Raw genomic sequence first — 17,149 nt, forward strand, 5'->3', positions numbered from 1 at the left:
CCTTGTGGGGGAACACAATTCAAAAAACAAACACTTTTTTTTTTTTTTTTTTTTTTTTTACAGGAGAAAACTGAGCCTTAGGGGATTATGTAATTTGCCAGAGTCACACAGCTCATCAGCAGCCTGGATATAAACGCCTGGGATCTTAACAACTTCACTTTGTGTCCATTCTTGTCCTTCTCCAGAAATCCCATCTCTCTGCAGGACACTCAACACTGCTAACCTTGTGACCACTATTCTAAGGATTTGTGTGTAATTTTGCACCACCTTCTAGACTGTAAGCTTCTTAAAAGCAGGGGGTTATCATATTCATTTCTGCTTTCCCAGCCCACCCAGCAAGGGTTCAGTCAATATCTCTCAGATAAATAGAGGCGAACACCAAGGTCAGGGGCAAGAGCAGACCGCTGTTCTTCATAGATTGTTTTATTAATGGACCAGATCAGTCTTATGTTGAGGAGTTAATAAAAATCTTTCCTCGACCCCCTGGCTTACTTCATTCATTCTTTCAACATACATCTAATGGGCCCTTCCTAGGTATAGAGCACAGTGGTAGACATTAAAGAAACAGAAATCAGAGCACACAAGCCCTTAGAGCCTATAACCTGGTAGACGAGACAGATGAGTCAATAAATCTTTGTAATACAATGTCTCAGAGTAAAGGGTATTGGTATCAGGAATTCTTAGGTAAGTAATGAAGGCAGGCAAATTAGGACTTGCACAACTTCTGTAGTTAGAGAAAAGACCCTATAAAGATAGCCAGGGACCATCTTTAATCTAAGAGAACAACAGCAAACAATCTTCCCCTCTCCTGCTGCAGCAGACAGCTAGACTGGAAGGAGAATGGATGAGAAACTCTACCCTGGAGCATTGTCTAAGCCAATAAGCCATAGAAAAACCTCACTTCAGTTCCAAATCCCAGAAGGTGTGGGTTCAAAGCCAGACTCCGCTACTCATTATCTGTACAGTTAGGCAAACCTCTTTTAACATCCAAGTCTTCAGTGTCTTTGTCTATAAGATGAGACAAAAATACTGCTTATATTTTAGCAGACAAACTGACCCAGTTGTTACGTGAATTAAGTGAAACAAATGTGCAAAGCACATCCTATAGTGGTCAAGACTCCATAAATGTAATGAGAGTGAGTTCTGGAAGTACCACACCTGGGTTTGAATTCCAGTTCTGTTACAGTGCCCCCTTGGGAAGCTACTAGACCTCACTAATCCTCAGTTCCTGCATCGGTAAAATAGGAAAATCATCACCTACTTCCTATACAATTCATGAGATGGGCATATCAAGTGCTTAGCATATCTCTGATGTGTAAATTAGGGTAGCTATCCTATGACTCTGGTCTACAGGGTTTCTCTCCCTATTCCCCTCTGTTCTTTTTCTACCTTCTTGCCCAGGACTCCTAAAAATGCTCTTTTTTTTTTTTTTTGTAACATACCGAACAAAATTTCCCATTTTGTCCACTTTTAGGTGTGCAGTTCAGCGGCATTAAACATATTCCCAATGGCGTATGACCATCACCACCAACCATCTCCAGACATTTTTCATCTTCCCCAAGTGAAATTCTTATTAATTAAGAACTACGCAGCCCACCTCTCTTACCATCCCTGGCAACCATTCTTCTCTCTGTCTCTTTAAATGTGACTATTCGAAGGACCCCACACAAGTGGAATCATACAGTATTTGTTGTTTCCTGACTTGATCATTTCACTTAGTGTAATGTCTTCAGGGTTCATCCTAGGTCTCATGGTGGTAGCATAGGTCAAAATTTCAGTCTCTGACCACTTCTTTCTAAGCTCGTTTGTCATTTACACCTCCAATTTAGGTCGCTCTCTTCCCAAATGGAAATATGGAGACATGATAATACCCAAGACCGTGACCGCACACCAAAGAAACACAAAATGGTTTTTTCCTGATTACAAAGGTAATGCAGTCTTCCGTACAGAACGTTCGGTGATAGCTCCAAATTCTTCTGAAGGCCACATGGCCACCCATTGCCCCTTCGGGGAGAGATGTGTTTCATGCAGGAAATGGCTTTGTTAAGCTTTGCATCCCATGGGGTGAGGCAGAGCTGAAGCAACAGACAGCCTCTCACCAACATTTACTCCAAGCAACATCACTGCCTAGCCATAAATCTACATTCACCCATAAATCTAAAATCTACCTTCCTTTCTCTAAATCCAAAGTTGAAAACACCCTTCTGCTCTTCTCACTTGGGTCATAAATCTTTTCTTAATCCTACTCATTAAAAAAAAAAAAGTATTGTTGTGGGTTTGAGGCGACTCCCTCATGCTAGTAATGTTGACCAGTCCTACACATCCTCCCCAACCCCCAACCCCGCCCAGGCTCTTGCCAGTTGCCCAATCCCTGGCTCAGCTTCAGGAAGCTCACGACAGCCCAGGCAGTGGAGAGGTGCCGACTCTGCCGTGGCCCCAGTTGCTACCATCAAAAAGATCTGCACTGGTTTTGGCAATAGAAACAACCCAAACATCTAACATGAGGATTATCAGTTTAATCATAGCATGTGCATAAGACAGAATAGAGTGCAAGTCATTAAAATCATGCTAAAAGACAATAAGACGCAGAAAAGTGTTTAGAATAATCCCATAGTGTGTGTGTGTGTGTGTGTGTGTGTGTGTGTGTGTGTGTGTCCCTTAACCACAGAATTACTTAAGTGTGGAATTACTGGGACCTTTCTTCTTTCTGGATTTGCCTGCATTTTCTACAGAGAGTACTATTATTTTGTATATTGGACTCCTAGGGCTGCCCTAACAAGTTGCCACAAATATGGTGGCTTACAACAACAGAGATCTATTCTCTCCCAGTTCTGGGAACCAGAAGCCTGCAATCAGGCATCAGTGGGGCCGTGCTCCCTCCAAAGGCTCTGTGGGGGGTTCCATCTGGAGGCTCTCCCAGCTTCGGGGGCTGCCAGTGTTCCTTGGCTTGAGACCACAACACCCCTGTCTCCTCCCGTCTCCACATCACCTTCTTCTCTTCTGTGCACCTGTCTCCAGGTGGCCTCTGCCTCTCTCTGATAAAGCGTCAATGTGATCCTTGCACCTAAGACCCACCTGGACAATCCAGAACAGGTTCCTCCTCTCAAGATCCTTAACTTAGTCACGTCTTATTCACTCCCAAACATACAATGTAACAGTCACAGATTCTGGGAACTGGAACATGGACATGTCTTTGCAGGGGCTACCTTTCCACCATTGTACTTCATAATCAACAAGAAGAAATCTAATGTTTTCCTTTTAGATACTCAATAGTCTGTGTGTTATCTTAGTCCAGTGCCCAGTGCCTGGCTCATGATGGACACAAAGTAAACATTTGTTGAGGGGATGAAGAAACTGCCCAGAGAAGGTACTTTGTTCGGGATAAGAAACTATAGATGACTGTTTTTCCTTTTTTATTTTTCTTCATTATTTTGTTTTAAGTTTGTTTATTTATTTTGAGATAGTGAGAGCACGAGAAGGGAAGGGGCAGAGAGAGAGGGAGAGAGAGAATCCCAAGCAGGCTCCATGCTGTCAGTGCAGAGCCCAACATGGGACTGGATCCCAGGAGCCCTGAGATCCTGACCTGAGCTGAAACCAAGAGTCAGACACTTAACCTACCGAGCCACCCAAGTGCCCCATTTCTTGATTATTTTTTTGTAATTACAGTTCTACAGTTTTCAGATGTCATTAAAAGGTATTCCCCTCTCTTTTGCCCTTACTCAGATAGTTGTCCATCTAAAGCTAGGATGTTAAAAGCTTCCCGTAGCCCAGCGTTATAGTTCAGGAAGGGAGGCCAGTTTTCCTGGCTTAGGCTCCATCCCGAGAGGCCAAGTGAGCAAAGGGTGTCCCGCAGCATTTTCTTTTCTGCATTCACCACAAGGCAAAGTGAAGCCAGAGACGGATACTTTAAGAAGGGTGTCTCCTCTCATTTTGCCCGTCTTTCCTCTGGCACGCAGAACATTCACAGGAAGCACACACAGAGGCTGAGCAACCTGAGAATCTTCCACAAGAGAATCCCTTCAGTCCTACGCTCACGGAAGCCCATGTGAGCTGATAACCCTGACCTTCTGCAAGGCCCAGTTCAGGAAAAGCAAATAGGAGTGCCCGTGCTCTGCCTGCCACCCACACATACACACACACGTGGAAGACACTGCTGACAGAGTGCGACCCTCCGTCCACACAGTATCAGGCCCCTTCCCACAGTTCCGCAGGTGGAAACAGCCATCGGTCCAATTTGGCGTGGGACATTAAAGTTGCTTCCCATGTCTCATCTAGCCTCTGTGGGAGAATATATTTTCATTAGCAGCAAACATTTATCGAGCCCCCAAGGTATACAAGGGTTTACCGTCTAGGTCTTGGGCCCAGGGAAGTATAAAAAGGAGATACAAGGCAATACCAGGTAGCCTCGTGCTGAGGGCCAAATGTGTGATGCATCAGCGGGGCAGTTTAGAGGTCTCCAAGAATGTAGACTCCTGACTGCAGGGAGACACTGAAGGAAAAACAAGACTTAGAGAAGTGAAGGATAAAAGGGAGAAAAGCCCAAATTTAAAGGAGAGTGGGATCTCATGCTCAGAGATGGACAGCACGTATATGAAGTCTTCAGGGAACCGAGAACAAACCAATTCACCTAACACTAAAGCCGTTCGGGTGACATTCAGTTCCACTGTCACTTCCCCCAGGAGGCCTTCCCTGACCAGCTAAAGCAGGGATACGTTTTCCTTCCTAGTCATCTAGACCGTGAGCTCTAGGATGGGGATCTCATTGGCTTTGTTCACTTCTGTGTTCCCAGCCACTGGAACAGGGCCTGGCACATTGTAGGTGCTCAGGAAACATTTATTAGGGGCGTTTGGGTGGCTCAGCTGATCAAACGTCCAACTCTTTATTTTGGTTCAAGTCATGATCTCACAGTTCATGAGTTCAAATCCCACATTTGTCTCTGCGCTGACCATGTGGAACCTGCTTGGGATTCTCTCTCTCTCTCTCTCTCTCTCTCTCTCTCTCTCTCTCTCTCCGCCCCTCCCTGCCCCCCTCTCTCTCAAAAAAAAAAAAAAAACAAAAAACAAAACAAGAAAATAAAACCAAAAAAAAAACCCCATTTATTAAATGAATGAATGGACCAAGGTTTCCTATAGGAGAACTTGGAGGAGTTCAGTATGAAAAATACGTGGGCTCAGTTGTGACTGCCTTTGAATATCAAATTAAGGATTTTGGCGTATTGAATATTCCAAGTTTCCTATCCAACTCCAGTGGATGCAGTAAGTCAAAAACAGAAATTCCAGCAGGGCCTGGGTGGCTCAGTTCGTAAAGCATCATATTTCCACTCCATCGTGATCTCACGGTTTATGAGTTCAAGCCCCGCCTTGGGCTCTGTGCTGACAGCTTGGAGCCTGAGGCCTGCTTCAGATTCTGTGTCTCCCTCTCTCTCTGCCACTGCCCCGCTCACGCTCTGTCTCTCACTCTCAAAAGTAAAAATAAACATTTAGAAAAAATTTTAATAAAAAACACAGAAATTCCAGGTTCATATGCATTTTTCGATCACTGAACTAAACAAAGTTCAGCAAGTTTCCTTCCTATAATTCTTCCTTTCATCTCTACCATATCACTGAGAGTACACAAGTGTTCCCAAATATGAACCCATAGCACACTTGCTGGTTTTTGTTTTTTTTTTTGACACATCACACTGGATTCAGTGTTTCTTATATTTTTTAAGTAAGCTCTACACCCAGCATGGGGCTCGAACTCATCACCCAGAGATGAAGAGTCTCATGCTCTACCAACTGAGCCAGCCAGGTGCCGGGATTTGGTATTTCCTTGAAGACACTTTGAATGGAGCTTCAGTAGCTTTAAAGATGCATGTGGGAGGCTTATGCATATGCAGTGGAATTTTAGGAGAATTAATTGCGTAGGATGGATGAGAAGAGGGGAGGGACTGGAAGCAGGCAGTTTGGGGATGAGAGCAGGAGTCATTCTCTCAATCACTATTCCACATATACGCTGTGCCACATGGACAGGGTGACCATCTGTTCTGATTTGCCCAGGACAGTCCCAGTTTTTGTCCGTTGTCCCCACATAATTATTAAATGGTGCCTTATTTATCTTCACATTTGCCCTTTTTTGGATAATAAAAAAACTAAATGATCACCCAATTCGTGGGGCTTTTACATTCTGTAGAATAGACCGGGAGGCTACCCTACATGGCACCTTTGTGTATATTAGACAAAGGGTCCCCTGCTGTGTGGACATAGCCCACAGGCACACAGTGGACAAATAGATATCCCTCTGTGCAAATGAATACAGGCACGCGTAGGGGACGATGCAGCCCCTTTGCAGGACACTCGGCTGAGAAAGCAGAGCTCAGGCTGGACCTCCACCTGTTCTCCCTTACTGTATGCACGAGTTTGCCACCTTGATGTGGACCCAGGAAGGATACAAGGACACCAGACAATGCCTGGCCAAGTCCCCGAGGGCAAGAAGCAACCAGCAATTAGGTGATTTCCTGAGGATGATCGGTAAGTAAATCAATATGTAAGCAAATACATGTTAAGTAGATAAGGTACCGTAAGGAAAACTAATGTGAATAAGGCAAGGAGAATCAGAGGGACGCCCTGCTTCATAACTCCCATCAGGCACCATTGGTGTTGTGGTCTCCGGGCAATGGCACCCCCTGGGGTTGAGCAACATGGCCAACCTGACAGGAGGTGCTATGGTTTAGAAAGGGTCAGGAAAAGCCTCTCTGTGGAGCTGGTAGGTCACCTGACACTGACTGTAAGACAGATACATGTGAAAGAAATATCACGAGGGTGGCAAGCGGAGGGGGGGGGGGAGGGGGTAGAATCCACATGACATGGTGGCTGGCTTTATTCAGGGGCTCTGAGGAATGAATGTCGAAGAGGACTTCAGGCTTCCGTGTCTGAGGAAGTAGGTAGGGCAATGATAGTGCTACTCAGTTCTGCCCAATATACTGAGCCTGCCATGAGGGGGTGGGGCAGGGAACACCCTAGGGAAAGGCACAGTCCCTTCTCTTGGGGAGGTGACCGTCTCCATTAGGATTTCCCAATGTGTGTCTGGTGGGACACTAGCTGGGGGTTGGGGGGGGGGGTGGGCGGTGCTAATGGGTGTTACTAGAAAAAGGTGCTCGAAGAAGTTTGGGAAACGCTGGGTTAAGAAAAATTAAACAGGTTTCTTTTCTGAAAGACCTCTCAGAGCTTTAATAGGCTGACATGCCCGTCCTAACTTAGCTGGCTGGCGACATTTTTCTTCACACAGTATTTCAGGAGACTAACATTTCCCTGGAAAGGGGAACCATGTTCTAGAGAAATGCCAAATGGGCCAGTATGTAAAGCAGGGTCAGATAAGAGCTATAGAGGAAGAAGACCCGGAGATAAGGGAACCTCTAAGAGAACAGAAGGCTGCAAAACTGGGGAGGCCCATAGCTGCCATGAGGCAGCCCTGCCTTTGGCTGTCCTCCCCCCCCCCCCCCAACAGGCCTGGCTTCACCCAAGCTCCCCTGGTAACCTCTGAGTCAGCCCCCCTCAGGGCCAAGTTTAGCCTCTGACTGACTGGCTGAAGTGGTTGCCTGACCTCCCTGGGCCTCCACTTACCCTTCTATAAAATGGGGATAAAATATTGCCCTCCCTCTGCTGGGTGGCACGAGGCTCTAGTAATTACTATTTGGCAGGGTGCTGAGGTGCTGACAAACTCTGTCTGACACATTTCTCCTTGGCTCCTCTGGTCGCCACACCTCGCCTTCGCTGGAGACCACGGCCGTGGGCAGCCCCCTGCAGCCACGCTTCACAAGGCTCAGCAAGCAAACAGGCATCACTCCTCAGGTGTCTGTCTCTCTCTTTTGGTAGCTCCTGTCAAAACCCGCCTACCCTTCTGCTAACCCCTGGGTTTCGCGGAGGTGGGAAGTCTACCTGAGGCCGCCATTCCCGGGACCCTGCCGCACCTGGGAGGCTGCGTGGGGCTGGGGCACCCAGAGGAGGCGGCTTCCGCCTGGAGGCAGCCATGCGGTGTCCCTCTCGCTGAGGAGGAGGGGCCCACCCAACCAGGGCCCTCTCTGGACAGGGTGATGACAACATCAGAGGACCTGAGCCCAGCCCAGCCTGGCGGAACAAGTGAGCTAAGGTGGGTGCTACGTGTCTGGGTGTGCAGGGAGAGGAAAGGGACCCGGTGGGAGCGGGAAGGCCGGCGTCCAGAGGGCAGGACTCACCTTGCCTCAGGCCTTCCACCAGGGGAGACAGGGAAGCGACTCCTTTTCCAGGGAGGAAAAGTGAGTATCTGCTTTCAGGTGCCAAGGAAACTTCAAGGCTCCTATTCATACCTTCTAACCTCTGAGCCAGCCCCCGTCACCACTCCTATGGGGTAGGACAAGTCTCCTTATGAAGCGCCGCGGTCTTTTATAGCTAGGTTTTCCCTTCGGTCTCCCCCAGAAGACTCATTTTTAGCCGATTTCATCCAGATAGGGAATGCTGGGGAGTTGGCAAAGCAGCGTGTGACACCCTTGAGTCTAGGCTGGAGTCCTTTGGGACAGCCCTGCAGGTGACTAAAGTAATGGCTGGTCCCCAGTAGAAGGATGGGAAAGGAGCAGTGGTCAGGTGTCCCCGTGTGATTATGACACGCCAGTGTGCACCCCTGCAGAATGGGATCATAATGATGTTAAGCTCTTTCAGTTGGCTGCTACCGGAACTCGTTCCTGTGTACTGGGCATTTTCCTGTTCATTCTGATGCACACCTTGCTTATTTGTACCGACATACCTCCTACTCAGCCCAAAGCATCCCCTCGATAGTGGCTTTGGCTTTCATCCTTGGCTGAATTCAGCTACTGTAAAATTCGTAAGAGAGAGATGAGCCCCCTGCAGGTGTCACTGCATGTGTCCAGGCCCAGGGCATTGAATGCCAGGTTCAAATCCAGATCTCCTCTCTCCTGGAAATTGAGGGATGGGAAGGTCATCCCAGGGGAAACACAAGATTGGGGAATGACATCAGGGGCCTGTCTAGCTCAGTTTCCAGCCCCCGCCCTCTTTAAAAGCCATCGCTGTCTTTAGCCCTAGCGTGTTACCAAGTGACTTGTCAATGTCAGAGGAGCCGTGCAAGGAACCTTTGGCATGTTGTTAACCTCATTCCAACATGTAATTAGCCTAAAAGGCCTCCTCGCTGCCTCCATTCAGCGTTACATCACAAAGAATCAGATACTTTACTATTTGCAGGACACAGTGAAGACTTTAAAGAGTTAATTATGGTTCACCAGAGCCTGTCCCCAAGAGTCCAAGATCCAGGAATTAAACTGTTTATTTTCAAGTGTCAGGTCTTCCAGACAGCATTCAGGGCAACTTCCTCCATGGAGTCTGAGACTGACATTCCTTTGAAAGTAGACCCACCAGGGGTCTACACAGTGGTGAACTGGAGGCAGTAACTTGATTTGGGCCTTCCTCCTAGTCTTGGCCATGTGTTTTCAGAGATATCATCTGCACAGCGTCGGAAAGAAAAGAGAACCGAGGAGAGCTGGAATTCTACTTACCCTCCTAGTTCCATGGGGCGAATCCAGCTGAAGCCATTTCTAGCCTCTGAGCTGGAGAGACCAGCAGTGTGGCCAGAGTTCAAAGGGAGTTCAACCCTAATCTGGATGTTACAATCTGAGCCAATCTAACCGTGCAGGCTCTGAGGACATTATTATCAGCCAAGTGTAATTAAAGATAAAATAGTTTTATTAATCAGCTTCCTAAGGAGGCTGTGTTTATCTGATGGCTGTGGGTATAATGTGTGCATGGCGTGGGGTGGGGGGGAATCTGTGATGTGTGTGGTTGGTCTATGGGGAGGATGGGATATTAGGGGGCATGGTAGATATGGGGGGGAGAGGGGCTGGGAGTGGTATCTAGGTTTATGTGGGCTCTGTGCATGAGGGAGAGACGGGAGTATATGTGGTAGCACTAATGGCCTCTGTGTGTGTGTGTGTGTGTGTGTGTGTGTGTGTGTGTGTGTGTGTTTGCTCAGGTTTACATAGCTGAACTTGAAATTGTGCCTGTTTCTCTACTTGCATTTGTCAGAACTCTGTCCCTGCAGAATACACTTTTCCCTGTGTGTACTTGGCTGCAGTCTAGAGAGTTCTCAACTACAGATTCCACCTGCAGGTGCCCTCTTTAGCCACTAATTGTCAGCAATTTTCAGATCTCATCTCCAGGCCTATCTTGGCTTGCCTTTAATGTCCATCACCTTAAACCAGTTTGTCAGTTGCAAGCATTCCCGAAAGAGCAGCACTCCTCCTGAATATTGTTTGGCCTGAGCTGAAGTCAACTCCACCTACCTCTGGGCAGGAGAAATGAACTCCTTAGGGCCCAGACACTAAAGCTGTCCTGCACGAAGTCTCCGTTCTGGTTTAAACTTGGTTAAACAGTGAGTGGCCAGATGGGTGTCAGGTAACACTCCCAGGCCAGGATCCCTCCTCTGTGAGGGTGAGCAATTGCCCAGAGTAGAACAGGCACAGAGCCAGCCCGGCCATCTCCCCCCTTCCCCCCAGTCTACTTGCAACATTAGATACCAGGACCGGGGCCATGTCTGCTGCCCTATTGCACAACTTGCCGCTTGCTGTGGCTGGAATGCTTGACCCCAATTGGTAATTTCCTCCTTCAGAAGGCCTCATGCAAAATCTGCCCTCTGTCTTAAGGCAGAGGTGCCACCTAGACCTCGCCCAAAGTGACAGCTGTAGCCTTAGCCTGGGGTGGATACAACCAGAAAGCTAAAAGGCCCCACCTCCAAAGGGGAGGTGCCATCCATTCTCCCCTGTAGGAAGGTGCTACACGCACAGGGCTCGCATAGAAAGAGGTAACGTGGGCCAGCTGGCAGCTCCATGACCATGTGGCAGATCTGTTGGCCACCCGGTACAGCGAGCTGTGGGGATTCCTGGAGCTTCTTTTGTTCGCAGAAAGTCACATTGGAACCGAGGAAAACAAGTTTGGGTGGGGGAATAAATGTCTTATAAAAGTATCGCTGTATTTCAGATAATTAAGGACTATTGCCAAATACAGTGGCCTTCTCCTAACTCCCAAGGTTGATAAACTTTTGATGGATACCACATAAGGGACTGAAAATGAATGGACGGAAGGATGGATGGATGGAGGGATGGATGGATGGATGAATATCTACCATGTGCCAGATGCATACACCTATATTATTTCAATTAGTCTAGTGAGTAGATAATATTATTCTAATTTTACTGATAGGAGACTAAGGCTTGGATAAGCTTAGTAGTAGTAGCAGTAATGAAAATAATAATAATAATAATGGGCCACCTGGGTGGCTTAGTTGGTTAAGCAACTGACTCTTGACTTTGGTTCAGGTCATACCGTGCACTGGGCTCCACACTGACAGTGAAGAGTTTGCTTGGGATTCTCTCTCCCTCTCTCTCTCTCTCTCTCTCTCTCTCTCTCTGCCCTCCCTGCCTCTCTCTCTCTCAAAATAAATAAACTTAAAAAACATAAAAAATTATAACAATAGTTTGTAGTAGTACAGCCATCATTTATTAAGTATTTAATATACGCCAGGCACTGAGCTAAGTATTTCTTGTATTACATTATCTCATTTAATCCTCACCAAAATTCTAGGAAGTAACATTTATTTACTCGGGCTTTTGGATGAGGAAATTGTGGCTCAAGGAGATAAGTAAATGGCTACCAAGTGACAGCACTGAGAGTGGTACCCACATCTACCCACTCCTTCTAGTACTGGTTTTTCCTTAGCTACCTTCTCATCTGGCTTTTGCTCCTTGGTTATCTGTTGAATCACCTGACAATGTTCAGCCAAGTCCCATATCTCGCTGGTTCTTTGGAACCAAAGGGACAGCTGTTGACTCAAAATGAAACTAAATCCTGCCCACCAGGCTTCACACACCGACAAGGAGTTAAAACATCATGTCATGAAAAGAGATGCAGGCAAGAACCAAAGAAGACACTTGTCTACTCCCATAGCTCAGCGACCCCAGACGTACGCCCTGGGGAATGACAAGTTCCCACCGGGAACCTCCCCGGGTTTGCAAGTTCAAGGCGTAGAGGAGTGAGTGTTGGTGTGAGCCTTTGGTGAGGCCGGTCAGCTTTCTAAATTTGAGGCCTCTCCCCTCAGATTTATAAGTACCAGGAACCCCTGGATTTCAGTTAGGATATGATGACAAACTCTGTGATAAAGGGAGAAATCCGGAAAATTCAAAACAGTGATAGACGGAACTTTTGTAAAAAAGCACAATGCCTACATTCTTATGCCATTCTGTGTTTACAACCAAGACTCTTTCTCTACATGAGCTCCTGACCAAAACCAAACTCAGGAAATTTCAGTGTAATGTGGACCTTTGTCCTTTTTAATGGCGAATTAAACTGTGGGAAGTAGTAAGAGATTGCAAGGAAGCAGCTATTTGGAAACAGTATTAGTTGGCAATTGGTGGAAGAAGAAAACCCAGCAATAACCTCCCTAAGAAATAAGAGCGTGGTGCTGGCAAAATACGTGGAAAACACACAAGAGAAAAATCAAAGTTTTTGACCAGGTCTCATTGCTGACCTGCGCAAATTTTCCCCTGAAGAGCAGACAAGATCCAAGGCCTCCTCAAATTCAACTGGCCGGGGACTCTCCCCATCCATAACCAGGATCCAAAACTCCAGGGCCAACCCTCCATGAGCAGTGTTGGGGGATCCCCTACTCATCCTCTCCTACACATTTGCAGGTGTCCTCTTGTTTGAAAGAAACTCTCCTTCTGCTCATCCCAGACATCACAGAGTATAGTGGTCAGGCAATCCTAGGATTGAATCCTGGCTCTGCTACTTGTAGCTGTGTGACCTTGGGCAAATGACTGAAGCTCTTTGAGCCTCGGTTTCCCCTTCTGTAAAATGAGGATAATAACAGCCCCTACTCCTACAGTTGTTGTGCTTGGCACATAATAAGCAACCATTTTTAGCTGCTCATTCCAATTTTCATGGCCCAGCTCAAATGCCACGACCCACGGGAATTTTTTTTTCTGACTGTTCCAGCCCTTACTGACCACTCTCTCTCTCTCTCTCTGAAGACCTACAGCCCCTAACTCAAAGTTTGGCTTGGAATTATATACTCCCTCTAAGAGTTTCCTCATGAATTCTCTGTTGGAGACGCAACTAGGTCTTATTCTTTTTTAATATTCCTGGCAATACTGGTCGTGTGTGTGTGTGTGTGTGTGTGTGTATTTAATAACTATATATACCACATTCACGTTTTAATATTTCTGAAATCAGGATAAGGTTCATAATCTATCTATCTGCACATTTAACATAATGCTTTCTCCCCACGATGATTATCTAAGTCAATGATGTATATTATAATCAACAGCATCTTAGAAATAAGATTTGGTTGATTGATGAGGATAGGTCGGCATGGATCCAACCACAAAGTTCCCCTAGCAACCCTCCTCACCCTCCATCCTCTATCCTCACACCCTGTCCTGGCGAAAGACATGCCTTTGGATGACAACTGGCACAAGTGAGTTCAATCTGGAGGCGTGGAAGTCAGTCTGGTCGCACACATTATCGGACTACATGTGTGATCATTCCCACTGATAGGCAAGGAAACTGAGGTTCAAATAGTTAAGTTTACCCAGGAAATCTGGTGTCAGCCTACCCGTAGGAAGAGTAAATCTTTAATGATGGAATGATTTTATTTTCTACTGAAAGCCTCACCTCCATTAGTGGGGTTCCTGGATTAACCAAGCTAATTAGCCATTGCTGGAGGGACTGGTCCATTTGACACCCAAGATTTCAATGGTGGCATCATAGCGCCATGCTGCCCCCCAACCAACAGCATGGACTGACCCTAGGAGTCAATGTCACCCATTCCTCAAATTGTCACCCCCAACAACTCTTTCAGAAATCAAGCCCTCATGTCTATGTTGTAGGGGACTGATGTTTGGTAGGAAAACAACAGAAGAAAATTCTGTCTTCAAGAACCCTCCCTTTGGGAAGAAAGACATTCCTTGGCTGGGCCTCCCAGATCTAGGTCTTAAAAAGCCATTATTGCTTTAGATTCATTCAGGCGGACCCAAAGCATGGCAACTTTGCTTAGTTTGATTACTAGTGTCTTTACAGAAAAAAAGTGAGACGAGAAACACAGTCATGCAGTTGTGATAGCTCTTTCATAAACATTATCATATTTAACCTTATAACGACAAAATCAGGATTCTTGTCTTCGTTTTCATTACGCGTCTGCCAATCATGGACTTTGCCTCTGTTTAACCTCCATTGTGCCTTCAATGCCGGAAATCACACAAAGACCCATTGCCTCTGTGAGGCTCATGGCCAAGGTGGGATTATCAGGGGAGCTACCTCACTGTTGCTGTCTACTGAATTGGGGCTCCTGGTCAGGAGAGCACGAAGAGCTAAAGGGTGAGTTGGATATAGGGGACTGGGTAAAGATACCCGAAAAGGAAGTAAGGCAAATACACAATCAATCAATGAGAATTTCTTGAGCACTTCCTTGTGCTTAAGTGCATGCTGGGTGTTTTAGGGGCCAATAGGTTTACAACTCTTGTCCTTACTTTCAAGGATCCTGCCAGCAACCTGGGATACCTAAGAAAACTGGTATCTCTTCAACTTAGATTCTGCCTCTTCCAGAGGTAACAAACCATAGCATGATGGTGAAGCTTGTAGACTCTGGAGCATCTGCCTAGGCTCAAATTCTGTTTTGTGTTCTACTGTTGTGGTATTGGGGAAGTTACTTGAACACTCTATGCGTATTTCCTCATTAGAAATTTTTTGATAATAATAATGGTGCCTGTGTTGGAGGAATGATGTAAGAAATAAGTGATTTAATACATGTAGCATGCCTAGACAGTTCTTGGCACCTAGAAAAGGCCTGATAAATGGTAGCGATTATGATTATTCATTGCAGAAGGGCAACATTATCCTACTTGATATGGTAATGCTCAAAGGTCAGCAATCTCGATCAACATCTGCATTTCTCTCCAGAGACCATTTGGCGAGAACTTACTCTGCACCAGAAATCATAGTAAGTACTTCCAGATGAGGAAACTGAGGCCCTGCAAAGTTCGTGCCTCGTCTAAATGTCTTCCAGGTGGCAGGTGTTTATGGTCATACACACTCACTGACAGAACACTTTTCATTCTTAAACGTTTGAGCCAATAGAGCATTAAAAAGTAGAATTTCTCCAAAAGACTCTTTTCTAAATATAGTACTGGGAGAATAGAGACAGGAATCCTGATCCAAGACTCATCCATTTCACCGTCAGCCTGCAAATCTCTCTTGCTAACGGCATCATCCATGAATTTACCTAAATGTCGTTTCTTAGCTGCCATGCTTTCAGCTTACGCTGCCCGTTGGGGTGGGTGGTGAGAGCGGCAGATAGAGGGAGAGAAGATATGACTACAGAAACACTGGCCCAGGTTAAAGAGGGCAAGCTCAAGGAAGAGCACGGAATCTATTACATCTAGTAGAAAGAATTGGGTAGGAGCCTCCAGCCCTACGTCAAGTGGCTTGTCTTTGAATTTACTTCCATGGTACATGCATGTATTCAGTGCCTTCTCTGTCCCAAGAGCCATACTAAGTACAGGAAGTCCATGAGGTACCAGAATTTCCACTCTACAGTGAGACACAGACTATGTCTGCAATGGCCATAAGACCCAGGGATCTTGAGCCAACAGAGAGGCCAGGGTCCCCTCAGAAGGCAGTGCTGAGGCCAGAGCAAAAGGAGAGAGGCTCAGGCCGACCTGAGCTCCTCTGTCTACAGCACGGTTTTAACCCTGGGCAGGCCCGAGTTCAACCCAGGCTTGGCCACCTCCCAGCTGGGTGACACCCAGCAAGCCTGGGACCTCTGTTTCTTCATCCTGAGAAGAGGGTAGTGATAGTTAATTCCCAGGGCTATTATGAAAAATAACCATGGTAAGACAGGTAAGCATTCTAGCACAATGCCTGACACGTGATAGATATTCTATGCATATGATTCTTTCCTCTCTGACCCCACACAACCACCCCAGGGACACCCAGAGGCTGATCACAGTAGTTAAGAGGACAGGTTCTGAAGGCAGGCAGTCTGGACTAAAATACTCGTTCTCACATTTATTAGCTGTGTGACCATGGGCAAGTTACTTAACCTCTCTGTGCCTCAGTTCCCGCATCTGTAAAATGGACATAATAAGTAACCCCCTCATCAAAGAGTTGTGAGAATTTTAACGGAATGAATGTATTAAAAGGTAAGCTGAGGCATATGTAAAATTTTCTTTTCTTTTTTAATTTTTTTTTAACGTTTATTTATTTTTGAGACAGAGAGAGACAGAGCATGAACAGGGGAGGGGCAGAAAGAGAGGGAGACACAGAATCTGAAACAGGCTCCAGGCTCTGAGAGGTCAGCACAGAGCCTGACGCGGGGCTCAAACTCATGGACCGCGAGATCACGACCTGAGCCGAAGTCGGACGCTTAACCGACGGAGCCACCCAGGCGCCCCAAAATTTTCAAGTGTCTATTTGAGCAAACATCAACTCCAATCAGGCATCGCCAAACCGAAAGTAGTCAACCGACAAGCGCTAGGGGAAGGCCTTTTATAGAGCAGACGTGGAAGCAAAGTAAGGACATTATTTGATAGGGTATAGCTTAAGCACTTGCCTCATTTGGGAAAGGCTACTTGGGCTGTTTGCGATTGATGGTTTTTAAAGGTCACCTTTTCAGATCCCGGTGCATTCACAGTCGAGTCTAGCTTAGGTTTCGGTTTGCTGACACGGGCTACCAGCCATTAGAGCCACTGGAGTCTAGCGCCCTCCTTGTTTAATTGCTTCGAGAAATCTAACAGCACATAGATAATAGAGCGCACACTTGCGTAGGGCTCCAGCCACTCCCCAGGTCGTAGTTCATTCAATTCACACAACCCTGTGAGCGACACATTCTTCTTTCCCATTTTCCAGATGAGGGAACTGGGAGGTCCGGATGTTAAAGAAGCTTCCCAGGCTCACCCAGCCAGCAGGTGGCCAAGCAGGGACTCAAACACAAGAAGTCCCCTTCCATAATCTGGTCTTAGTCACTAGGTTGCTCTTATGAGCCTAATTAGTGTTACCTGTTGTTACTGGGTGTTGAGACATCAGAAGGATAGGCTGGAAATTCTAAAATGTTCCATACTGCCTTCTGCCCTCCTCTT

At 46.5% G+C, this 17,149-nt stretch overlaps 1 protein-coding gene across 2 annotated transcripts in view; it reads left to right on the forward strand.

The window, feature by feature from the left end:
* The first annotated feature begins 7,713 nt into the window (after window positions 1-7,713).
* The window catches only part of ELF5 (E74 like ETS transcription factor 5), a 44,164-nt gene continuing 34,728 nt past the window's right edge, over window positions 7,714-17,149 (forward strand). The window contains exon 1 of one of the 2 annotated variants that reach the window (XM_053203319.1): window positions 7,714-8,127. In XM_053203319.1, coding sequence (XP_053059294.1) covers window positions 8,072-8,127 — 56 coding nt within the window. In that variant the 5' untranslated portion in view covers window positions 7,714-8,071. The remainder of the gene's footprint in view (window positions 8,128-17,149) is intronic. The other variant, XM_027072912.2, reaches the window with a different exon arrangement.

This window comes from Acinonyx jubatus, chromosome D1 (assembly GCF_027475565.1).
Source record: "Acinonyx jubatus isolate Ajub_Pintada_27869175 chromosome D1, VMU_Ajub_asm_v1.0, whole genome shotgun sequence".
NCBI classification, from domain to species: Eukaryota; Metazoa; Chordata; class Mammalia; order Carnivora; family Felidae; genus Acinonyx; species Acinonyx jubatus.